This window comes from Musa acuminata, chromosome BXJ3-8, assembly GCF_036884655.1.
Source record: "Musa acuminata AAA Group cultivar baxijiao chromosome BXJ3-8, Cavendish_Baxijiao_AAA, whole genome shotgun sequence".
Lineage (NCBI taxonomy): Eukaryota > Viridiplantae > Streptophyta > Magnoliopsida > Zingiberales > Musaceae > Musa > Musa acuminata.
Window position 1 is genome coordinate 46,942,366 of NC_088356.1, and position 25,268 is coordinate 46,967,633.

A 25,268-nucleotide genomic window follows, 5' to 3' on the forward strand; every position below is an offset into this window, starting at 1 on the left:
CGAAAACGATGCAATGATCTTCAAAGGGGGGTTGGAAGAGGGGATAGGCTATGAGCATTACGGATGATATTGAGAAGATGAGAGTCACGATCAGATAAGTGGTGACGAGAGTGACGACGAGGGGAGTAGTCAACATCGAGAATAAAAGCTTAGTTGAGTCACGATCGGATAAATGATGACGAGAGTGACGACGAGGAGAGTAGTCAACATCGAGAATAAAAGCTTCACAGGGACAATGCTAAGGCCGCAACAAGATGAAAACAGAATATCTAAAGTGTTAAAGAAAAAACTAAAAACTTTATCGGATAAATGGCCTTTTTTTAATCCTTTTTTTACCATTCTTTTTTTTCCCTTGAAAGATGATCAACGATAAGTATATCCCCATTTTTTGGACAGATTATCAAAGCTAATACGAGTTAATTGGACCAAATCAGGGTGACCATAAAAGTACAATTTTACAAATAATTTATTCATAAGATTTTGGGATCAAATGAAGCCTTCATTTTAATTTATGAACCGATAAGAAATTATCACGTGATCAAATTGAGAATATATATATATATATATATATTTATATTTATATATAAAGGAAAATATATATACATAAACACATTTCCTAAACTTTGAAAGAATAGATAGGCAAAAAGCCCAAAACAAATCGATTGAAACTCAATCCAAAGGAGGTTTGACAGAACATGCTCACACTTGCACAGAAGACGTTTGGCAAGCAACTAAAAAGCAATACAAAGCCTTATACTCAATATGTAACAAAAGAAAAGGAAGGAAAGAGGAAGCCAAAAAGAGAAGAAAGTGTTCTAAGAAAGGCAACAACAGATGAGCATGGAAAAAACTGGCATGCTAATAATTGCATTCTTCTGACTTTGAGTCCCGAGCGAGCATTCTTATGGCAATATGATCAATCAATCATAAACACAGGCTGGAGGAGGGTCTACACCTTCTTTGTTGTTGAGGAATCTCACTACTATGCACGTTATATTGTCTGCACTTCCACGAGAGAATGCAACCTCTGTCAACTTCCTCGCTGCAGCCTCGGGATCCTCTTCCAATCTCACGAGTGAAACGGCATCCTGATGGATGTGAATAGCAATGGAAAAATATCAGAATTTTAATCATGAAGCATCCTCACAAAACCTAGAGGCAGTGAACAGATTGTTGAAATGACCACAAACACACAGCATTAGAGTTCACAGGTTTAACTGAAAGAAGGTACTGGTGAAAGAGGTTTAAGTGCCGTGGAGAATATCTTGAGAGAAGGATCATACAAAGTAGACTTCAATGAGTATGCAAATTTCAGCAACCTTAATAATAGAAGATCAGGTCTACTAAGTTGTCTAATAAAGCAGTATCATACGTAACAGCATATGCTTGATGTAAAAGAGACGCTCACCTCATTCTTAACAACATCCCACAACCCATCACTTGCCAAAATCAGGAACTCCAATTCGTGATCAACCACTCGTTCCTGTGGAAAATGAATTTATGATTAAGTATTCTACTGCAGTTTGTCATGATAAAACAAAGAAATCATTAAAAATTATTTTCTAGACATCTCATTACACTGAAATCAAAATAAATTATTGCCAGAGGTATAATCTGCCCCATGCAAATAATGTTTATAAAAACAGCTGCAGTATGCAGGTGGACAAGCTCTCACATAGTCCATAGGCAGAATGAAGCAGCATGAGCGACTGCACGTCTGGTTCAATTAGAATATTCATGTGACCAATATACACATGTGAAGACAGATATGACAACATAAAGTGTGTTTTAGAAAGCAACAAAAAAATACTAGAAAATGTAGAACATTGCATGTGTCATGAGGATAATTAAAAACAAAACGATCCCACTTTAAACTATCTGCAGAATACCTGAATGTCGGGCTCTGCCACAACAAATCGCTTGAGAAGGCGATTACCAAATGCTCGTGACATTGCCAATACACCACCCACCCTCCAAGTACCTGCAGGACCAGGATTCCCATAAGCAATAACAAATGATATCCCAATGCACGAGGCTCCTACCAATACAGGATCTAGGAAGGATCCTGCAAGCAGAGAGACTTTTTTTATGATTCAAACCCTAGTCACCTAGATCAGAAAGAAGCAACTTGCAGGACCAGGATTCCCATAAGCAATTCAGAGTTGTATTTTTCCATCCAAAGTCTGAGGATTCCTTTCCAATAACAATATGTAATTAGCTTAAAAAGAGATACTAAATGGATCAATGCTACTTATAATCAAATCAAATGTCCATTAAGATAAAGGCTAATAGTTCATCTGAATACAATAATTAGTATTCTACTCTACCTCAAAATTCCAGGGATTTTTTCTACTGATCACCCCTATCATCTACAAACAAGGAGCAATTTTTAATCCATCATCATGTAATATAAACACCAAAGCATAAACGATAAGTTCTATAAGAAATAAAGGGTACAAAGTGGCACATTCTATTCTAATATCTAGACTGTGAATTGAGCAATGAAACTTCATGTATGCATTTTAAAGAATGACATGTTAGAATTAAGCAAGACAAAACCAGTAGAAATGTCTTGAACACGCAGCAATGTACAGAGTAGAAGACTTACCAGTCCACATGACAAATCCTCCAGCATTCTCAATTCTTTTTCTCTCATCAATTCGATTTGGTTTGTGGTCATCAGAAAGCGGAATTGCTACAAATACGAACCAAATTCAGTTAATCTTAAAATGTATGAAATGAACATGAGTTCAAGAATCAGGTTCATATACTGAAAGGAAACAACAATAAATAAAACACATTATATCAGAAAAAAATAACAGCACAAATTCATTCTAAAACATAAAATTATGGTGTGCTGCAAAATATAAAATAAAGTTGTGATGAATGATGCACACTGGCATGTACAATTTGGTAACACTACATCATGTCGCAAGTGTGCCTATGAATGCCTGGCACACATCAGCTGCAAGCTCTAAAATAAAGTTGTGGTATATTTTTGGTAAGACACCTATGGATGCCTGGCATGTATAATTTTGGTAAGACACCATCAGTTTACTAATGTAGGTGCCTGTGGGTGCTTCGCACACACCGAGGCCAACATGTCCTGACATGGTCCGGCATGCTATATTGCAAGAATATATGCCAAGATGGCTATAACTGATTAAGCTGCTCAGCAGTCCTTGGAAAATTAATGATTACATATCGCCTCCCCAAATTTTTTACATCTTTCATCGTTGTTAAATAACTACCATTGACAAAAAAATGAAGAATAATAAGAACTCCATAAATGTCATGCTTTCTTAAATTGTTCTCATACTGTTAAAAAAAAATGGTAGTTAATCAACCATTTCTACAGTGTCAAGATACATAGAAGTTCCATATTTGGTGTTCCACAAGCCGTAAATTATGTGTTTTGGCCAAATGCTGATATGACAATAGAAGCACTTGTCAACCTACCTTTTGAAAATGCCTCAATTTCACAAGTGCTACTGACTAGAATGCCCTGGAACACCAACAATGGTCTCATTCTAATTGGAGTAAGCCAATTATGGGCCTTCTCTGTGCCTCTCCATGAAAGTATTACCTTGTTTATGTTATAGGAAGAAAAGAAAGGCCGGTTGTTATCTGGAGCTGTTTTGCTTTATTGTTGTAAGATAAAATATTTGTAATTTCTCACAGAAAAGATCAGACATTTTTAAACCTTGCAAATGCAGTCATGTGAATCCTTTAAATTTGCATGAAGTTCCTGTCCAACACACAAGAAAATTTGGCACAATACAATGACAAAGAACTGCTAACCAAATCATAACTAACTTTATTGTTCATAAATGACCCCCCAAGAATATGTTCTATAAAAAGAAACATGTAGAAGATTTTAGATATCAGTGGAAAGAACCTTTTCCTGCTTTCGATATAACAGCACGTGAATCTCCAACATTTGCTACATACAAGTGTTTGCCAACCAAGATTGCTGTCGAAGCTGTAGAACCATCATCTCTGGAAGTATTGTTTTCAGCATCTAAGAAATCTGAATCAGTTCTCTGATATGATTCATCTGCAGTTTGTCATTTTCCAAAAAAATGACAATCATTTAACAACTCTATGCAATGCATTAAACATATGATAAAGTAAATTCAAAAGCTTGACAATACTTATTGCAAGTTTTATGTCTGTCAAGAACTTTGGATGCTTCATAAGGTTGTCAAATAAGTGCTCCTTCAGATATTCAGCAGCACGTGAGCCTCCATGACCTGCAATACCAAGTTATGTATAAAAATTCAAATATTTCATATTAAGGACAAGCAAAAGTACAAAAGTAAGAAATCTAGCAGACCATCAAATATTCCAAAGAAATTAATTGTTTGGCCATCAATTTTAGCTGATTTTACATCAAAGAAATCCTCCATGTTTACTCTCTTTCCCCTGAAGCTTGAATATCCACAATTTAATTTCCCATCATCACTGCAAATAAGCCAAATGATCAATCAAACCAATTTTTCAAAGAACTAAAATCAGAAACTTATTTAAATATACACAAACTTTTATGCTGATATTTTGATAGCCACAGAGCAGCACAATTATATACAAAGAAACCTCGCAGAACATTATGAAATTTATAACCTTTGCAAAACTGCAAAAGTATTTTCCTACAGAAGTTTCTGCAAAACGATGACTATAACAGTAAAATATGGCAAAGCTACATAATGTAAGTTATGTCCTTGAATACAAAATGATTATTTATAGGTAACCATGACAACCTATAATGAGGCATGCCTTTTTTAAATAGTAAGTCATGACATCTTTATACAAAAATATCAAATGCTTCTTCGCTTATATTTTAAAACATCACTTATCAAATTACCAATGCAGTGGGGTGAAAGCCATCATGACAGATGAAAACACAGACTACTAAAATCTTTCTCTCTTTCAAACTTGATCATTTAAGGAGATTAGTTAGAAAAGATTTCACTAGGCTTGTCTTCTCCAAACACAGCTTTCAATGGTATACATCATGATTCGCGTTGCTGATCCATGCCGATGTACTAACCAGTTGTCGGTACGGTACATACCGAACCATACCAAGCTTACCGACATACGAAACATGGGAGCATACTAATATACCTACGCATTAGTTCCCTATCAGACCAGTATATACCACCCGTACAGAGTGATATGCCACGGTAATGTTAGCTTAAGCCATCAGGTATAGTACAGTTGGCTTAAGCCATGTTTTTCAACAAGGCATGCTGAAAAAAAGAAGAGAAAAGAAAATGAATATGTAGGCAAAAAAGATCTCCTAAAAGCAATAATGCAAAAGGATTAATGCAACTATCCAAACAACCCATTAAAAAATGATACAAGAACATGAACATGTATAGTGGGGTCTGGCTATGGTATTTATGTATTGCAATAGTTTGTATTTGAACATGGTCATATCAGTTCTACAATCTACATATAGGACAGAATCAAATATCTCGTTTTTAAAACTAGGAAACACAAAATCTAGTATTTCTTTTGATGATATATATTACATGGTCATAGCAACATGCAACACTACCTGAACATATAATCCATGGGCATTGCATATAAAGAATACCTGATCCTTAAGCTAATATTTGTACTCAAGCCATGTCTAATTAAGAGAAAAAATTCAAGGCTAAGCACATTTCATCAATGATCCAGATATGGTGCCTTAACACATCTGATATTTGCTAGAAGTCTAACATAAACATATGTTGTTCTTAACCAATAAAGATTTTATGTTTAGAACTATGTATCCATTATTTTTCAAAAGAAATCTAATTTTATGCAATGGACATCTTAGGTCAATATCAAATTGATTAAAGCCCCTCACATTATAAAACAAATAGCTGCCGAAACCAGTAGACTGAAGTCCTATAAAAAATTTGAGGCAGTCACTATGTTGCATTGGTTTTTATGTAAATGGCAATTCTGATATGGCACCCGGTACAAAATGTCTGACAATTAAGGAATAACTTAAACACATCTCCATCACTGAAACAACCTGACTAAGATGCTGCCACTTTCACTTGCTGAACTAATAACTGGCTAAACATAGAATCACTTGTTAATTTTAGAAAGATATTTTAAGTTTTCAGTAGGTCTCCTGAAAATTTTTAAATGGTAACAACATCATCCACTTACTAGCATAAATATACTGGCATTACAAACACTTCATGATAATCCTGTGGCTAATTTTCTTCCACCTGAGCAACACCAACCTAGATCGATCCTGCATGCCACCTTTCCTTATCTCAGATGGTAAAACATGAGAGGTCTTGGGTTCAGTCTCTATCGTGTGTGAAGTGTGCATTTTGTCCAACGCTACAGTCCATTCAGTGTGTCAACTCTTCCCAAATGATTGGACCATCCACACAAAGCCAAAAGGGTCCTGTACAGCATTAAATGTCGATGAATTCCTCCACAGATAGTGGAACGTCGTCCAAATGCTAAAGTAAAAACTAAATCGCCTAGGACATTGACGATCATCGAACTAGATCGTGAGTATATTTTAGCAATAATTCCAGGAATTTACCTTCTCCATGCTCCAGTGGCATAACCCCCATCGCCCACCTCGTCCTTCTCGGGCAACAGATGAGAAGCAGCTCGGGGATTGACGGCACGACCTGAATCAACCATCATACCTGCCACCGCCTCGACTCTCCGGTGCTTCGAAGGACACTTCACCCCGAGTTTGTTATCCTTGCCGCGCTTCAAGCTTTTGACCTGCCCCTCTCCATCGGAAGTGGAATGCACCGAATTCTCTGCGCGATTTCCCTCATGCCAGCAGCATACCATCCAATCGGGCCGATGATCGCCTGCAACACCGAAATACTCCATTCGGCATAAAGAAACAGAAGAAATGACGAAATCCGGAGACCATTCTACCGGAAATGGGAAAGAAAGATCCACCTTTTCCGCAAACAAACAAAAATTCCACAAGAATCATACATCCACATCCATCGTTGATCATAAGATTAACAACTTGATGTAGAAAAAATATCAGCGAAACCGTAGATTAAGAGCGATGAATGAGGAAACCAACCTCGATCGGATCGTCGTCGATGCAAACAAGATTAGGGTCGTATGGATATGGAGAAGATTTGGGAGAGCGGGGGGTGGGGTGACGACGCAGGGAGCCCCTTCGGAGGAATAAGGGGGTTCAGGTTGAGCGTTTCCTTTTCCCACCCGTTTTGGGGGTCTACCCGTTTTAGACGCCTTCCCGTTGATAAGAGACGGAGGAGGCCCCACCGGAGTGGGGGGGCCCAATCCAGCGCCCTCGCTGCACCCGACCAACTCATTAGGCAGGTGAGATGAGACGCGAACGATGGACGGAAAGATGCGGTGGGTAATTTGCTGTCCTTTTGATCCGGGTCATTTTGTTATTTTCTTTATTTTTATTTCTCTTAAAAAAAGCGATTTTTTTTTTAACGAAAGAGAAAGAAGATAACGTAATTTAAAATTTTCGAATCAACAAATATTAACTATGATTAATATCAACTAATTGAAACTAGAATAGACATACTAAAAATAAAAACATTTTTATAAATATTTATAAAGAGTATTACAATTTATTCCAATTATGTATATCTTCTGTAATTGGTTATGCTTATGTAATTAATTCATGTAGGAATTTAATGGATGTCATTAAGCTAGCAGCCCTCCCCCACAAGCTTACAAAGAACATCTGCTAGAACTGTACAACAGAAGAAATGACAACAGTAAATGGATGGTGGAAACACTTGAATAGAGACAGAATTAAGTATTAGCGAAAAATGCAAATCATAAACATAAAAGCAAGAAGAAATGACCACTTAACACAAGGGGAAAGCATCATCTCCAGTCTCACTGATGTCTACTTATATTGGGAAGACAATAGATTTTACCTCTTGACAGAGAGTGGCAGAACACGAGGCGCATAGCCACAGGCAGAATTGCGAAGAAATTAAGCAACTCAATCTCGGAAACTTGAGAGACTAATTTCCAGACTAAAACTCACATGGAAAGCTTTAATTCTAATGCCTACAGCAGCATGGATGATTTGGTACTATTACACATATGCTTCATGTTGCCTGAAAGCTATTTTCCGGAGTAGACACATATTTAAAACATCACCACTGAAGCCTCCAGCAGCATCAGTGAATTTGATGCCCCTAAAGATGATGCTTCATGTTACCTCAGTATATTAATAGTAAACTTCAGATGATGCACAGTTTATGAAAGGAATGTTAGGAAGAAATCACTACAATGAAATATACGTGAAATTGGTCAATACAAGCATCTATCTCATCAAAAACATTATCTTGATAAATTCAAAACCAACAAAACTTTCTTCAGCTTATTTATTGTTAACAATGAAATATACACAAACCCATAACAGCTTCTCACTTTTGAAGACATTTCCACCTGCTTTTCTCCTTCTGGTTCATAATTGCATTTATGCTGTCCTAGTGTGCCAGATTCATGATTCTCTCATCATCACCCAGAGTATTTGCGTCAAGCTCCATTTCGACTCCCATTACAATACATGCTATAATACTCACGGAGAAGTGAGAGGCCGAAAGAGCCATGGTGTTTGGAAAATCTGCCAACTCAAGTGAACTTTGGCAAATATTGTAAAGTTCTCACATAAATTCAAACACACAAATTACCTCTTCCAGCCAATCACAACAGAATTACTGTTGATTCAACAAGATCCAGACACCTTTTATTTCTATTATCTGCTAAACTTTCTCTAACACTCTTAACTAATGTAAATGATTATACACTTCAATTACCCTGCCAAGAGGCAGAGAACACTCCCTCTTCGAATCCTCTAAATGATACTCATTCTCTATATTAGGTTAATGGGAAGATCCATGATAATGACTGAAAATCTAAACATAACAATCTTCAAATGCTCTGTAAAAATTTAACCATCGATAGGCAACATGCTTCTACTGAAAATGAACCTAAATGAATGAACAAAAGATATATGATGTGACATTTCCTATAAAATCAGACATTCAAAAACATATTTTTGGTATATAGAACAGTATTGAAGCTTTCATCCATTTTCTTTTACTTCTTAACAGAAGAAATTATAAGCTTGAAGAAAATTATTATGCAAGCACAAAGCAAACTGAAGAAACAGACAACAAAAAATTTCACAAAAATGATCACCAGTAGTATCATAAGTGAAGCTAAAGGATGACACTGAAAATGAAAAAAAGGAAAGATCAAACCCAACAAAAAACCAAAATGCCATGAAGTGTATTCCCAAATGGTAATCCACCTCATATGTTGCTCGGATACATGAAAACCCTAACCCGTCCACCCTGCAATCGGAAATCAGAACGAAGTCAAGGAAAACACAACCTTTAGCAAGGGTTAGACCTAATAGAGGCAAAAAACCAAAGCATCGATATGAATCTCACCATGGATTTTGGCGGGAGATTGGACTTGAACTTCGCGCGGACGACGCCGCTGTTGCCGTGAGGGCGAGCAACCTTACCCCAGATGCACCGGTACTGGGTCCCCTTGTTCTTCGTCTTGGCCTTGTAGATGTACGCCATTCTCTTGCCACAGTACCACGCGACCTCCTCCTTCGTGTTCACCCCCTCGATCTGGACCAGCGAGGTGTTCTCGTACTGGTTCGACTTCGACCTAATTCATCACATCGAAATCCGATTAGAACAGAACGTTAAATACGAAGATGCAGATGGCGAATCCGAACTCGACTTGCCTCTTGTATCCGAGTATCGTGCCCCGGACATACAACCTGCGATCGAGATCAAGGATGACAGGAACAGAATAAGCACTTGAAGTAGAAGAAGAAGAAGAAAATGAAGAGGAAGATGTTTGATTCGCACCTGACGCGCTCGCCTTGTCGGCCCTTCACCATTTTCGCAGACGAGACGGAGAAACCCTAGTCGGCGTCGTTTCTGCACAAGCGCGGTCTGTATTCATAGCTACGGATTGGACGGTCTAGATCGCGTGATTGAATCGCGGACGGTTCAGATCGCGTACCCCTGTTTGGCCTCGAACGAATCGTTGAATCACCCGTTGAAACTTTCTGGGTGATGTGGGATCTGGACCTGAACCACATATGGACCCTGACAATTATCAGGGGTGATTCAGCTCACCACGTATTCTCTATGGCAAACATGCCAAGCACGTGCCAGCACCAATTACACGTTAGTAGAACCTTCACCTTCCCCACTTTTCTTGTCGTCTTCAAATGTGATGACACACTTAATGTTCATAGGGAGCCGGTAATGTTCATGTCAGATGAGCGTTGAATCCTACACAACCAAGTCAAGAGAGACTCCTAATAAATGTCAATGACAAGTTAAATTGAAAAGTCAATATCCCTACATCATACCTATAGGCTCTTTTTTATAGTGGTTAACTTGGAACTGTTACACTCATTTATTGGTAATAATAGAGGGTGTGAAATTTAGCTGAAACCATAACCACCCAGTGCCGAACTTGGGATTGGGTAATTGTCTCCACGTGGTACTCATGGAATGGACAAATTCGATCGTTTTGGGTCCAAGTGGCAACAGGCTACTGGCTCGCCAGCCAGACAGAATTAATGTCCTTTGCACCGACCGTTATGGCCAGCTGGTCAGTCACGTGTCCCTAATATGTCGGCCGGACAAGGCTGACACATCGGCTGGAGGAATTCTGCCATATCAAAAACAAAGATGAAATTTTCAAGGCCATACAAGTATGAGACAGCCCTTAGGCTACTGTTATGCTGTAAGCCATGGTCAACAGATCCAAGCTGTTCTGATACTTTCAGAGATCAATTTTGCATCTTTTATTTGAACAATGGAGAGAACTTAACACTGTTTCTAAGCCACAATACAGCTTGTGAAAGACAAGAACAGAAACAAAGACAACTCCAAAACGCATAAATACGACGTCGTTCAGCTAGATAATTAACACTACTTACTTTACTGCACAACAATATCTCAAACTTGAATTCAACCAGAAGATACAGTCGGCCGGACTCACTAGCTGGATGCTTACTAGTTGGTTTTAGAACTCTCCTGTTACATCCTGGAGTGAAGCGTATCTATGCAACCGCAACACCGTTCTTCATGGCATTAGTTTCATCTCTCATTAGGTACTTGTCGACATGAGAGGCTGCTTGTCTGCCCTCGCTGATGGCCCAAACGACCAGTGACTGGCCGCGCCTACAATCGCCAGCGGCAAATACTCCTTCCACATTGGTTGAGAAGCATCCGAAATCTGCTTTGAAGTTTGAACGGTTGTCTCTTTCCACACCCAGTTGATCCGCGATTGTCTGCAAGCATAGTTAAGTCTTAATCTGACTGATTATAACTACAAGATTATATCTGACAAATTTGATATGTAGGAAAAAGTGAAACAACATTCAGCGGTTGGTAAACAAAAACAAGCTGGTTGTATTCTGATGTTGTCGAACATTACATAAACAATGAGGCTTACTACAAATAAAAGGCCACCTAAATCCAGATCATCACCATTAAAACAGCATGTCAAAATTACAGGCACAAGAACCAGATCTTATGAAAACTGTGTAGAATATAAACACAAATGTTACTTGAATCCATCTAGTATGTCATACTAACTATCTAGCTAAAACTTGGTTGCTCCATCAGATGAGCACTCGATTGGTTGGAAATATCCTATTACATCTCAACTAACAAAGAACAGGTCTCTTTGGACACCTAATGATGCCAATGAACATGAAATTTTTTGCTTGTTGAGCCTCACAGATTAGCTGAACACTAGGGCCACCATAATCAAGAAGGCTTGGCCATTGATGGAGAATGTGAATGTGATCTGGAGGACAGGGATCATTCATCTTTATATTGTAGCTTTAGAAAACATTAATGGTCTTGTTTCAAAAAACCCTTGGAACTGTCAACTCGACATGTCTAATGCTTAACAATTAATTAGATCTTCGGGGAGGATGAGAACAAACCAAAAAGAGAACAATTAATTAAAGTTTTTAGTACTCTTTTCTTCAACTACACAAACAGAACCAGTTTTCTGTAGTTTTTCCTATGTCTGTTCCTTTCATTCCTCTTTAAGTGAACTCTCATCTAGTATTTCTTCTAAAAGTTACCAATATTATCTTCATAACTGAGCAGTCATTACCATTCTAAATTATCCAATGTAATGCCACACGGAATACTGAATTAAGTGACAGATAACATTCGAAAACCTACCGATTCTGGGCCAAGGAAACCCATAGCCAATAGGACTAGATCAGCCTCAAATATCTTTTCAGAACCTTCGACTTCCTTGAACTGTAATCTTCCTCCACTATCTTTTTCCCAACACACTTGTACCACCTCAAGGCCTTTCACAACTCCATTTTCATCTCCCACAAATCTCTTTGTCAAAACCTGATATGATCTCGGGTCTTTTCCAAACTTGGCGGTTGCTTCTTGGTGACCATAATCTACTCGGAAGATCCTAGGCCACTGCAAAAGACAAAAGCTAATTCAGAATAAATGTCACTTCTAGTCAAATAGAAGAGGGATAGAACAATTACTATGATCCCATAAAGAAAAAGATACATCTATATTATTAAAAAAAAAATATTTAACCTGGGGCCATGGGTTGCCAGGTGCTCTTTTTCGGGGAGGTATAGGAAGGAGTTCCAAGTTTACAATATTGGTACAACCATGTCGGATGGAGGTCCCAATACAATCTGTTCCTGTATCTCCTCCGCCTACTACAACCACTTTCTTATCCTTGGCAGATATGTATTTACCATCATCAAGATTGCTATCAAGCAAGCTTTTGGTGTTTGCATGAAGAAATTCCATGGCAAAATGAATACCAGAGAGCTCCCTTCCAGGAACTGTCAGATCCCTGCACAATAAGTATTCTCAGTGCATCAGCATTCCTTTGCAGATGTCATACTCTCGTTATGGCCTTTATAATCAAATGCTTTTTACAGCAGAGATTCCAATGCTAACTAATTTTGAATAGAATTTATTATTCAGGATTAAAAAGCTACAGGCAGGAAATATTATAAGAAAAATAGAACATTGTATGCATAAAATATAGCGAGTCATATACAGCACTCAAGTTGACGTCAACGAGGTCATTCTGACTCTGGCCCGATGGATAATCAACATGAACACATAATACACGTCTGAAAGAATTCCTGGTAAATGAACAAAATTGGAACTTTCTGGTTCCTATGTGGAGAATCTGAAATATAGCAGGGCAATTTTCACTCGTATAAGGAGGTTGCTAGTCACATTAACATATTCTGAAGTCCATTTGCATGTTCATTTGTAGAAATATTCCACAAAGTTTCCACAAAGCAAAAATGTAAAATTCTTAAACAACATCAATCAGTTACCTAGGTTTTGTAGCTCCACAAGCCAAAACTATTGCATCGTTTTCGGCACGAAGATGGTCAAGGGAGTACAATGGATCTACTCCAACATTGGCATTGACCACAAACTTAACACCTTCCTCTTTCATTAGGTTTACACGACGTTGAACAATGTAAAACTTGTCTGCCTTCATGTTGGGAACTCCATACATCATTAATCCCCCCATACGGTCAGCACGCTCATAAACAGTTACCAGGTGACCCATTTTATTTAGCTGATCGGCTGCGGCTAGACCAGCTGGGCCACTACCAACTATGGCGACCTTCTTCCTGTATCAGTGACAAGCATTCACATTTTCTTACATTTCATCATGAAACAAAAAATCATTAATTGATAATTAAAATCACATTATATCCACGATAATTCTACACTTTAATTGAAGATCCATGATATTATAAGCGTAAAATGATTTGGTAGCACAGTTGAATTTTTTTCTAGTTAGAAAAGCCAATACAAGTTTAAACCAGTTGGGACAGTACAAAATAAATGATTGAGTAGTTTACCTCACCTCTAAAATGACTAGCCATAAAATTTACAAAGAGAATTTGGCGACAAGCATGGGTAAACAAATAAACCCATGGATGGAAACTAGTTACCTTTGCAAACTACAGGCAGTTTGCAGTGAGAGCACGGTTCATGCTTACTATGAAGAAACTAGATGGCTAAATGGCACTGGTGTAGAAGCTGCTGGTATTTCTACTGAGTTTCACATCCGATAATTTTTTTAGTTTCACACAGGAGTAACAGAAGATGTATATATATTTTTCATACATTAAGAAACTCTTCTGGAATATTCCATTTATGGTCAGGCACTGTTATCATAAATCATGGAGTATCCTGATATCATGATGCTAAAACCATAAATTTCTAAATTAAAATTTTCGAAAGAATCTTATTAATGATATTGGGAAAAGGCAATTTGATTATTTTGGTTACAGCATAGTGCATACAACATTAAGTAGTCTGCCAAATTGTCCGTTGAAGAAAAGAGGACTTTAAAATTCATTCTCCATTGGAAAAAAAAAATCATTCTCCACATAATTATTCTGAGAATATTATACCTCCTATGTATTAACTAAGCACACAAATGCAACCATTTGAATCCCCCCTCTCTAAGGAAGGAAAGGAAACACAAAGCATAAAGACAAAAACATCAGAGAATTGAAAAGACAGAAAAACTGATAACTGATGTGTGAGAAATGGTTTGATTAAATCATAATTTATTAGTCAAAAGAAAATGTTTTTTCCTCCAAATGGAACACAAATCAAACCATGAGACAAGTGTAGTAGCATTCTGTGACTTTATTTAGAAGTAGAGCTTACCAAAAGAAGTTGAAGAAAAGAATGGGATTAAATGGCTAACAACCTAAATGCTACAGAAAACATGACAGGATGTAAAGTGATCTTATGAGAATTGGATAGCACAAGAAAAGAATCATTACCCAGTTCTCCGTTGTGGAGGTCGAGGTTTCACCCATCCTTCCTCAAAACCTTTGTCAATGATGGCACATTCTATACTCTTAATAGACACAGGGTTCTCAATGATACCCAGAACACAAGATCCTTCACATGGAGCAGGGCAAACTCGACCAGTAAATTCTGGGAAGTTGTTTGTTTCTAGGAGTCGATCTAAAGCTTCACGCCACCTATTTTGGTGGACAAGTTCATTGAATTCAGGTATCTTATTTCCAAGAGGGCACCCAGATTGATCCTGCAGGTTGGGAGAAAATTTAGAAGGACAACTTAAATAATGATGCTCGAAGTGAATAAATTTTTCCTAAAGCATTAAGTTTAGAGATCCCTATCATATCTAAAGAAAACCTCAAGTATTTCTAGAAAATAAACTTTTGTATATAAGGTTGTAGTGATGCCAGATATGAATTATATTGAAAATTTAACAGCTGGAAGTATGACTACCATAAATTGAACCAAAGATTATATTATATTCATGTGATTAGTTTTGAAAAGTGACCATGATTCCATTGTAAAAAGTGCAAACAAAAGAAGATAAAAAGAGAGCCCAGGGGCCAGGACTGTTAACATATATCCTAAAATAAACTTTGTCAAGTGCCATTTGATATAACAAAACATAATTTAAGATACCTGATGACAGAAAGGGGTTCCACAATCCATGCAACGGGCAGATTGGGTTTTTGTAAGTGGCCCAGGCTTCAACTCCACAGCAACTTCCTTCCAATCTTTAATTCGATTATTTGGATCTCTATAAGATATGCCTTGACGCTCATATGCAAGAAAACCACGATGCTTAATAGCATTATCAACCTGTGTTGGCCTATTCGTTGTCTCCTGACCAACGTTATGTCCATTCAAAAATCAGTTTAACAACTTATTCAGTGACAAAAGGAACCTTACAAACACTACAGCTCTCAGATAAAACTAGTATTAATCAGCTACATATAGGAAACTGCAATATCAGACAATTTTGCCAAATAGAAGGGACAGTTTTTTAATTCTGATATAAGCATAATCCTACATCATGGGAAAAGGATGAACTCAAATTAATCTTAATAAATCATTCAAATAAGGTTTACCTTCTTATCAGAACGTTCAGTTGCCAACTTAGATACTGCAGAAACATCCTTCATCAGCTCTTTTTTGTCTTTTTTCTTGGCTTCTTTAGAAGCTTGCTCTGCCTTTAAATTCTGAAGTACCCCCTTATAATCTCGTGGAAATACCTTTACAAACTTGCACAGTAGATTGTTAAAATTGGACAGGATTTCCTTCGCTAACTGACTTTTTGTATGGCGCTGATGTTGCTGTATCATCATTCTTAGTGTTGTAATGTCCTCTTCATCCTCAACATTTTCAAGATCAACTAGCTCAAGGTTGCATCGAGCTTCAAACTTCCCATCCACATCAAGGACATAAGCAATTCCACCACTCATTCCAGCTGCAAAGTTCCTCCCAGTTTTCCCAAGTATAACAACAATACCACCAGTCATATACTCGCATCCATGATCACCAATACCTTCTACAACTGCTGTAGCACCCGAGTTACGTACGCAGAACCTCTCCGCTGCCATTCCATTAAAATATGCCTCCCCTTTTATAGCTCCATACAAAGCAACATTACCAATAACTATGTTTTCCTTCGGATCAAACTTACTTTCTCTTGGAGGATAAACTACAATCTTGCCACCAGATAACCCTTTCCCAACATAGTCATTGCTGTCTCCTTCAAGCTCAAGTGTGATACCAGGGCAAAGAAATGCCCCAAGACTCTGACCAGCACTTCCATTTAGCCTAATGTGGATTGTATCAGGAGGTAATCCTTTCATATGGTAGAGTTTAGTGACTTCATGGCTAAGCATGGTGCCAGCAGTACGATTTACATTATAAATTGGGGTCTCAATAAATACAGGCAAACCTTTGTCCAGAGCAGCTTTTGATAGAGTAATCAGTTTTTGATCTAATACCAAGTCCAGACCATGATCCTGTTTCTGAATGCAATACTGAGAAGCACCTGGCCTAATTTCAGCTGCCGGTTTAAGCAGTAATGAGAGATTGATATTTTTCAATTTTTCATTGCTCAAAATGACTTCTTTATCAACCTCTAACATGTCCACACGGCCAATCATCTCATTAACGGTTTGAAAGCCCAGCTGGGCCATGATCTCACGGACTTCTTCTGCCAACATGAAGAAAAAATTTATAACATGCTCAGGTTGCCCTGCGAATTTTTGTCGAAGAACAGGATCTTGAGTGGCTATGCCAACGGGGCAAGTGTTCTTATGGCACTTCCGCATCATAATGCAGCCAAGTGTTATAAGAGGTGCGGTACTGAAACCAAACTCTTCTGCACCAAGTAGAGCAGCTATGGCAACATCCCGTCCAGTCTTAAGCTGACCATCAGTTTGCAAGACTGCTCGCCCACGAAGGTCATTTGCAACAAGAGTTTGATGTGTCTCAGCCAACCCAAGCTCCCAAGGAAGCCCTGCATTTTTAATGCCAGTCCAACGAGAAGCTCCAGTACCACCATCATGGCCAGATATCAATACATGGTCTGCGTGCCCTTTTACAACCCCACTAGCAATTACCCCAACGCCAGCCTCAGAAACTAGCTTAACGCTAATTCGAGCTCCTGGATTCGAATTCTGCGTGAGAGAAGAGAGACTTACTATCAAGATGTAAAAGTACAGACATAAAGCAAATACCATAATTCTGTTATCATGCTTGTGATGGCTTCTTAAATGATATGAATAACAGAGAAATGGGACCACGCTAAAACGAAGAAAAGGGAGGGGTACCTCTGACAATTTTTTATGGAGCAGTAACTTCCATTAATCAGTGACAAAGACATACCAAATGATTCACTTAATTACCTTAAGATCAAAAATTAATTGGGCAAGGTCCTCAATTGAGTATATATCATGGTGGGGTGGAGGACTAATAAGCCCTACACCAGCTGTAGAATTTCTTGTTACTGCAATATCACCAATGACCTTATGTCCAGGAAGTTCACCTCCTTCTCCTGGTTTAGCACCCTTGCAACAGAAGCAAACCAAAGAAAATCAAAAGAGGTATATAGCAACAGGTTAAGTTATAGCAACATAAATCACACTTAATGTGAAAGGTATGCATCATTTATAGATACAAACACAATTAGGTACTCTGTCATGGTTATTGATTTGTGAAAAGGAGAAACTATTTTTCTATTAGGAAGAGAGGACCACTAAGGTGGCAGATGTGTTTATTAAGGAGTTCAAATTAAAGGAAAAGTTATAAGCACAACAAATTTGTAGCAATTACCTGTGCCATCTTTATCTGAAGCTCATCAGCATTGGTAAGATAGTATATTGACACACCAAATCTTCCACTTGCCACTTGCTTAATTGCACTCCTCTTTGGATTCATTGAACCATCTGAAAGAGGCTCCATACGTGAAGGTTGTTCACCTCCCTCACCTTCATGAAAGTTACACACAAAATAAGAATAAAATTAACACTACTCTAATACTAAAATCATTGTCACTCAAAGATTAACCACGTATAATCTAGGAAGATGAAGCGGACAAACCAAGTTCACTCAAGATCAGGTCAAGTCAAGAAAACACAATTGCAATATGAATATAGAAAAAATCATCATGTAAACCACTATCTGGCACATGACAATTACATACATATTGGTAAAATATTGATTATATATAGATATTATACACAGAAAATTAAGTCAATTGATGATTCCAATTTCCAAGATTAAAATATTGCAACAACATGATTTTTTCAAAAGAAAAAAAAAACAGAAAGGTCACAAGACTTGAACGTCAAAGGGTAGAACTTAATGAGCTACTATGACAGGAAGATTGGTTACCCTTAAACTTTAAATTTGACACTAAATCATTATCTATTCTCTACGTCGATGTTAGTTATCAATCAAGGTAGCATCAAGCACGCAGAAAAAAATGGTTACTTGATTCATCGAGTGAATCATGGACTGGCAAAACAGATAAGGATGGAAAGGCTCCTAATCATATATAAAATTATTCTAGACCAATGTTACATGCAACCTACCCATAAAGTTTGCATATGACTAAGATATTTAAAATAAAAAAGGACATTAGAAGCTGAAAGAAGATTCTGGAGTTGTAAAGTAAGCTCATACCAGTGTTAGATTTGCCTCCAAGTTTGTTCATTGCAATAGCTAGAGTTGCATGTGCTTCTAAAGATATTGAACCATAACTCATTGCACCAGTACAGAAACGCTTCACAATTTCCCTTGCAGGTTCCACTTCATCCAAGGAAATTTTTCCAGTGACATCTTTAAACTTCAGCATACCACGCAAGTTGCAGCCCTTATTCAGCTGCTGTATCAGTTTAGAATATTCTTTGTATGCAGCCACACTGTTAGATCGGGCTGCCTCTTGCAACTTTGCAATTGCAAGGGGATCATTAAGGTGCAATTCACCCCCTTTCCTCCAGTGGTAATCCCCAGGATTAGGAAGTGCTACAGCTTCTGCACTACCTGGAGGTAAAGCTCTCATTGGAAATGCTAATTCATGAAGGCAAAGAGCATCTCCAGCAAGACTTTCAAATGTTGCACCCTCAACTCTGCTTGGTGTTCGTTTGAAGCACTTCTCGATCACCTCAGATGAAATACCTACAGCTTCAAAAATTTGTGCACCTTTGTATGATGCAAGAGTGGATATCCCCATTTTGGCTATGACTTTCATCATTCCATAATTGCTTGCTTTAAAATACTTGTTGACAAGATCCTCTCTGGAGTGAAACTCACCATCTTCTTTTGGAGGGATCTTTCCATCAATTTGCAGTCGCCAAATTGCTTCTATAGCCAAATATGGGCATATGGCATCTGCACCAAATCCAACTAGGGTACAAAAGTGATGCACTTCACGAGGCTCTGCAGATTCCACAATCAATCCAATGTGTGTCCTCTCTAGTGTTGAGACTAGATGTTGATGAACAGCACCAACTGCTAACAGAGAACTAACAGCAACATGCTCTGATGAAAAACCTAATAAAAATTTAAGAAGAAAGATTGACTGGTTAGAATCAACAGAATGCATGTCAGCATAAGAAAACCAACAAATATCATGTGAGTTGAAGACTAGATACTACAAAAGCAAAGAAATAGAAATAAAATAGTTTTCTGAATGACAAAGCATGTAAGTATCAACAAAGCATTCTTAGAAACAAGCATGATACTGAGAAATAAGAGCTAAGGATCATAAGAGAAGAAAAACCAAGAGAACTAATTCTAACACAATTTTAATCAATAAACTATCTTGGAAGGAAAAGTTATGACTTCAGAAACATCAATCAGTTCTCACCTCTGTCAGACAAGACAATTGTTGTATAACCATCACCAATAGCCTCGCGAACTTCAGAACAAATCCTATCCAAAGTCTGCTCTAGACCTTTTCGGCCATGCTTTTTTGGATATGTGATGTCAAGAACTTTGCTGCGCCAACTTCTATAGTCCATTTTTTTTATAGCTTCCATTTCTTCTATGGAAAGAAGAGGCCCCTTCAAAGAAAGGCGATTGCACTGTTTTTCTGTGGTTTCCGTGAGGTCACCTTCTGGACCGATCATACATTCCATAGAAGTTACAATTTGCTCCCTTATTGGATCAATTGGAGGGTTTGTGACTTGCGCAAACATCTGCTTAAAGTACTCAAATGTCAGTTTCTCTCTACCTGACATCACAGCCAAGGGAGTATCATTTCCCATTGAGCCAAGAGCTTCACTGGCATCTTTTGCCATAGGCAGCATCAACATCTCCAAAGTTTCTACTGTGTAACTTCAGGCACAAATTTCAAAATGACTACTTTTGTTCATGTACATTGTAACAATAACATGGGAGAGTTAAGTTGTAACTTACCCAAAGGCCTTAAGTGGTGCCAAAAGACCACTAATTCCTGTGTTCTCAATTTTCTCATCACCCTGGAACTAAATATATCAGAAATTCAACCAAGGTCTATTTACTCAGTGAAACAAAACAAGCAGTATCAAACGTACCAGAACTGCTCCGAAAATGCATGGAGGAACCATGTCACTTTTGGAAACAGAATTGACAATGTCTTCAAGACAAATCTTCTGTCTCTTAAGCCACTTTCCATATGGTCTAGCTTGTGAGTACTGTCTCTTCAGTGCCTCATCATCAACAACAATGCCATGTTCAAAATCCACCAGCAGCATCATTCCTGGGTTTAGCCTTCCTTTCCTGGCCACTTCGTCCGGAGGGATATCTACAACGCCTACTTCACTGGCCATAATAACAAGGCCACTATGTGTAATATAAAACCGACCAGGTCTCAACCCATTGCGATCAAGTGTTGCTCCAAGATAGCGACCATCAGTAACTGCACTTGAATTTAAAAAAAAAACATATTAGTTTAAATCACCATGTCACCTGGAGTTTTGCACCAAGAATAGTATGGGTTCTCACATGAAATGAGAGCAGGTCCATCCCAGGGCTCCATGAGAGCTGAGAAATATTCATACAAAGCCTTCCTTTCAGAATCCATGTTTTTATCATTCTGCCATGCCTCAGGTATCATCATCATGACAGCTTCTGGCATGCTCCTACCAGAACGAACCAACAACTCAAGAACACCATCAAATGCCCCTACAATTTACATAAATATTTCAACGTCAAGCACTCATAAATGCGTACAGAAAAATGCACATTCATGTACCCGTATGTTACACGCATGACCTGTATGTCAAATGATTAGATTAAAGCAAGATATCAAGTGAGAAATATCTACCTGAATCGGATGAGCTAGCATCAACAATTGGTAAAAGTTGCTTCATTCCATCTTCCGATAAGCCTAATTCCTTGCACTTTAAGAGACCCTCCCGTGCCCTCATCCTGTTAGGAAAGAAGAAAAGAAAGATGTCAACCAAACCAAACGATGACTAGCATATATAATTAGCTTATAACAAAGAAAAAATCCACCATCTTCTTATCATACCAGTTTATGTTTCCTCGTAAAGTGTTGATTTCTCCATTGTGACCCACTACACGCATTGGTTGTGCACGGTCCCAGCTGGGAAATGTGTTTGTGGAGAATCGAGAATGCACCTGCACATGAACATTGTTATTTGATCCTAAAATTGCAATTTTTAGACTTGCATTCTGAGGTTTAATAGTTCAGTGTGAAATAAAGGGGCACCAGAATAGCCAATAGGATCGGTCTAAGTACAGTCCCAATGAAAAATTACACAGAAAGCCTAAGCAATCTTCACCTGTAATCATTTCTTTTCCACTTCAAAATAGGATCTCATACAATAGATTGTAGGATTTAATGCATCAGAGTTCTGCAACAAGGTTTCCTAGGTTATCAACTACAAAGATTTCACCATACCACCCAAAGCATCGACTACATATTTCATATAGTAAACTGTTGTGGTCAAGAGTTTTTGCAAAAGTATATATTTACCAGGGCCATGTAACTCGCAAACTTTTTGTCACCAAGATCTGCATAATAGTAGTTTTTCAGCTGAACAGGCTTTAGCTGACCTTTGTAAACAATAGTCCTGCCAAAATCAGACAAAACACAACACTTTTAGAAGATCCAGGACTTCTATCCATTAGTAAAGGAAACAAAACTGCCATCACATCTACACAGAAACAAGCTACTTAATAACCCATTCTTCCCTAATCATATCTTCTAACTCAAAACAACAAAAATTTCCTCTTCTTTATGCAAGGGCAAAAGGGGGTTAAAATATCACCTCGAAGACAATGAGCATATATAGAATTCCTTCGCTGCACCACGCTTCAGATTCAAAGCAGCTCGAACAGCAACCATTGAGAATCTCCTTAATATATACATCTGCATATACCCAAGATAAAAATCAAACAGAACCTTTAGAAGTTAGAAGTTTCTATCAAGTTTTAATGAGTTTCTCTGCGTTCAAGAAAAAAAAAATCAACGAAGGACCTGTTGCTCAAAATCAGCATTGGATTGTGCACTTGGAGTAAGAAAAACTTGCTCAATGATTGGCTCTGTCCGTCGAGCAGACTCACCAAGCTCCGTATTATTTGTTGGTACCGGACGCCAGCCAAGAATAACATGCCCCAAGGATTCTGCAACCTAAAGTAGCATAAAGTACCAGACAGTTCTTCAGAGTACTCTGAATTGCTCTAGGATGTATTAAGAATCACAAGAAAAGAAAAACTCCCAAATATGGCAGAAATTTTTGAAAAGAAAAAAAAATAGAAAGGTATACTATAGCATAAGTGAAAATAGCTCATCAAGAACAGCATCATAACAAAAGTTTGAGATTATCTAGACAAAAGAGATTACAAATGAATTTCTTGGTTGAGATCAGACCTGATCACTTCAAAAAGGATAAAAAAAAATACCTTTCAAAAAAGAAACATTCACTTTGTTAAAAGGAAATTTAGTGTAAGAAACAGAAGCTAGACTTCCTCAAATTTAATCATGTCTTTCAGCACATGTAGCAGGACCCTAATTTCAAACAAACATTGTAGCACAAGATGTAAATATCTTATCATATTCTTTTAAAAAATGCATAATGTTAAAAACATGCAAATTGTTCTTTGAAAGTTGCAAAAATAAATTATACAACACATCCAAGATAATATTTTTCATAGAAAATAAATGTAAAACACAACTATCAACTTACTCAACAGACACGCCTGTATACACTGAACAATGAACAAAGAGAATCTGCAGTTCCTTTTAAAAGAGAAATATAAAATCTCCAGAAGTTTAGCTACAGATCCTGGTAGATCTCAAGTGTAATTATTCATAATGGAAAATTACCTCCACGAATGCAGCTTTGCTTTTCTCCCTGCGGCTATCATCAGTTGGCATGAAGAACATGCCAACAGCATACTTAGTGGGTGGTGGCAGTTCAAACCCCAAATCTTTGGTTACCTGAAAGAGAAAAAAAAATATGTAGAAAATACCAAAAATTCATAGTTAATAATGCCCTAAGAAGAACAATCACCAATTGACAACACCACAAATGAACACGCCAATAAAAGATATGACAAACGCTTAGAACAGGGGAAAAATATTTCTTACAAGAACAAAGGCCCCTTAAAAATTCAAAATGCGTGCCTCATTGAAAACAAATAATACACATGCCTCGTTGAGGAACTCGTGCGGAAGAGCTACAAGGATGCCAGCCCCATCGCCAGTGTTAGCCTCGCAGCCACAAGCACCACGGTGCGCCATCCTCTCCAGCATCTGCAGTGCATTGTCAACCTGCAAATTCTCCATATGTTCAGCAATGCTCTTGGAATGCAACGATTTCAAGGTCAAGAACATACTCTTGATCAGGGGAAACAAAAGCTTACTGTTTTATGGCTATATTCGCCGGATAGCTCAGCAATAAATCCGACACCACAAGAGTCTTTCTCGAAGGAGGGATCATAAAGACCCATGGGCTTCTCTGGCAACTCTGACATGGACGTTGATGGAGATCGAGAGGTGGCAACGACGTTCCGCTTCGGCATCAAACAACGTGTGAGGTCGTCGGTGCGCCGTGGATGGTGCCTTTGTATACCAAGAAAACGGCTCTCCGAGGAGATAGTATGAGATCGTCGCAAGGCAGAGAACCACACGGCCCTGCTTCCACGGCGGTCGTTCCTCTTGTAGTGCGCAACGCAAGAAGGCGCCAACGTCCCTGCGCCAAGCTTTAAAGCCGAGCACGGGTCAGCGGAGGCCATAGGCGAAAGACCACTCATTCTTTGAGGTTTTGGAACAAAGTTTAGATCTTTACGAGCTTGCTGAAACTCTCAACCAGGTTTCAGGTAAAAGGAAGTAGATTTATGAAGTATCGAACAAAGAAACGCCGGAGAAAGAGTCGATCAAAGAGCCGTTCGGGACGACGCGTTCTTCGTCGGACGGGTTCGCTGTGTAGAACAGGAAAAAACCGAGACCGTGAGCATCCACAAGATGACGCATGTCAAAAGTGGCAAGCAAAAGTATCGTACAGAACGAGCACCTGAGATTGAAACAGAGACACTGGCGGTTTCTAATGGATAAATAACAACATCATTAACTATTCTAACAATCTAAACCCGCCGATCTCTTCTTACCCATATCAAAAACAAGATTTTTCCCCTGCTTTTTACCTCTATATCGATAAAAGCTAGGAAGAAGCAAAAGATCTTCGATTCCCGGCAACTGCCAAACGCAAGCTAGAGATTCCAAAAGATCCTCCACCCAGAGAAAAACGCCGCACTCCGCCGCTTCTCTCGCTGTTTCTCTCTCCTATCGCTATTGTTTCGTGCTTCCCTCCGCCGATAGAGAGACGGATTTATAGAGGAGTTGGCTGCGGGGCCGGCCATACTCCCTCTCCCTCTGCCCTTTAATTTTCGAAGCTTTGGGAT

At 38.4% G+C, this 25,268-nt stretch overlaps 3 protein-coding genes across 7 annotated transcripts; all 3 read right to left on the bottom strand.

The window, feature by feature from the left end:
* Positions 1-638: 638 nt before the first annotated feature.
* LOC135646167 (probable protein phosphatase 2C 52) lies at positions 639-7,284 on the bottom strand. 4 transcript variants are annotated; one of them, XM_065165400.1, is made up of 10 exons: positions 7,070-7,284; positions 6,560-6,842; positions 4,337-4,464; positions 4,155-4,253; positions 3,899-4,057; positions 2,609-2,695; positions 2,109-2,183; positions 1,890-1,981; positions 1,409-1,483; positions 639-1,088 (listed from the first exon to the last, which is right to left on the bottom strand). In XM_065165400.1, exons 2-10 carry the CDS (start codon positions 6,820-6,822, stop codon positions 921-923), a joined length of 1,146 nt encoding a protein of 381 aa, XP_065021472.1. In that variant the 5' UTR covers positions 6,823-6,842; positions 7,070-7,284; the 3' UTR covers positions 639-920. The 4 variants fall into 4 exon arrangements, with proteins under 4 accessions (XP_065021472.1, XP_065021473.1, XP_065021474.1 ...); XM_065165402.1 differs by lacking the exon at positions 7,070-7,284 and adding an exon at positions 6,246-6,415 and having other exon boundaries at positions 720-1,088; positions 6,560-6,694; XM_065165401.1 differs by lacking the exon at positions 2,109-2,183 and having other exon boundaries at positions 7,070-7,280.
* Positions 7,285-9,146: 1,862 nt separating this feature from the next.
* LOC135646168 (large ribosomal subunit protein eL33w) lies at positions 9,147-9,978 on the bottom strand. The gene is made up of 4 exons (XM_065165405.1): positions 9,876-9,978; positions 9,749-9,784; positions 9,441-9,669; positions 9,147-9,341 (listed from the first exon to the last, which is right to left on the bottom strand). The coding sequence occupies exons 1-4, from the start codon at positions 9,905-9,907 to the stop codon at positions 9,300-9,302; spliced, it is 339 nt and encodes a 112-aa protein (XP_065021477.1). The 5' UTR covers positions 9,908-9,978; the 3' UTR covers positions 9,147-9,299.
* Positions 9,979-10,804: 826 nt separating this feature from the next.
* LOC135644418 (glutamate synthase 1 [NADH], chloroplastic-like) lies at positions 10,805-25,169 on the bottom strand. Of its 2 annotated transcripts, none has more exons than XM_065161965.1 (24): positions 25,011-25,169; positions 24,656-24,788; positions 24,231-24,569; positions 24,019-24,138; positions 23,692-23,805; positions 22,843-22,995; positions 22,634-22,734; positions 22,339-22,435; positions 21,871-21,980; positions 21,664-21,767; positions 21,342-21,521; positions 20,912-21,255; positions 20,775-20,836; positions 20,224-20,693; positions 19,038-19,907; positions 18,186-18,340; positions 17,759-17,920; positions 15,968-17,530; positions 15,519-15,722; positions 14,858-15,126; positions 13,379-13,684; positions 12,612-12,879; positions 12,228-12,485; positions 10,805-11,317 (listed from the first exon to the last, which is right to left on the bottom strand). In XM_065161965.1, the coding sequence occupies exons 3-24, from the start codon at positions 24,387-24,389 to the stop codon at positions 11,087-11,089; spliced, it is 6,300 nt and encodes a 2,099-aa protein (XP_065018037.1). In that variant the 5' UTR covers positions 24,390-24,569; positions 24,656-24,788; positions 25,011-25,169; the 3' UTR covers positions 10,805-11,086. The 2 variants fall into 2 exon arrangements, with proteins under 2 accessions (XP_065018037.1, XP_065018035.1); XM_065161963.1 differs by having other exon boundaries at positions 20,775-20,842.
* Positions 25,170-25,268: the final 99 nt, after the last annotated feature.

What these genes read in the sequence shown, in the direction of transcription:
- LOC135646167 (XM_065165400.1), bottom strand. Translation starts at nt 6,822, where the DNA reads ATGGTATGCTGCTGGCATGAGGGAAATCGCGCAGAGAATTCGGTGCAT. An exon ending in GTTGCTTCTTTCTGATCTAG is followed by an intron (nt 1,982 to 2,108) that starts GTGACTAGGGTT and finishes CTGGTCCTGCAG; the next exon opens with GTACTTGGAGGGTGGGTGGT. An exon ending in GGGATGTTGTTAAGAATGAG is followed by an intron (nt 1,089 to 1,408) that starts GTGAGCGTCTCT and finishes CACATCCATCAG; the next exon opens with GATGCCGTTTCACTCGTGAG.
- LOC135646168 (XM_065165405.1), bottom strand. Translation starts at nt 9,907, where the DNA reads ATGGTGAAGGGCCGACAAGGCGAGCGCGTCAG. An exon ending in CGACAAGGCGAGCGCGTCAG is followed by an intron (nt 9,785 to 9,875) that starts GTGCGAATCAAA and finishes TCTCGATCGCAG; the next exon opens with GTTGTATGTCCGGGGCACGA. An exon ending in ATCTCCCGCCAAAATCCATG is followed by an intron (nt 9,342 to 9,440) that starts GTGAGATTCATA and finishes TTCCGATTGCAG; the next exon opens with GGTGGACGGGTTAGGGTTTT.
- LOC135644418 (XM_065161963.1), bottom strand. Translation starts at nt 24,389, where the DNA reads ATGCCGAAGCGGAACGTCGTTGCCACCTCTCGATCTCCATCAACGTCC. An exon ending in GCGAATATAGCCATAAAACA is followed by an intron (nt 24,139 to 24,230) that starts GTAAGCTTTTGT and finishes GAGAATTTGCAG; the next exon opens with GTTGACAATGCACTGCAGAT. An exon ending in GTTTCCTTGGCCCAGAATCG is followed by an intron (nt 11,318 to 12,227) that starts GTAGGTTTTCGA and finishes CTATGCTTGCAG; the next exon opens with ACAATCGCGGATCAACTGGG.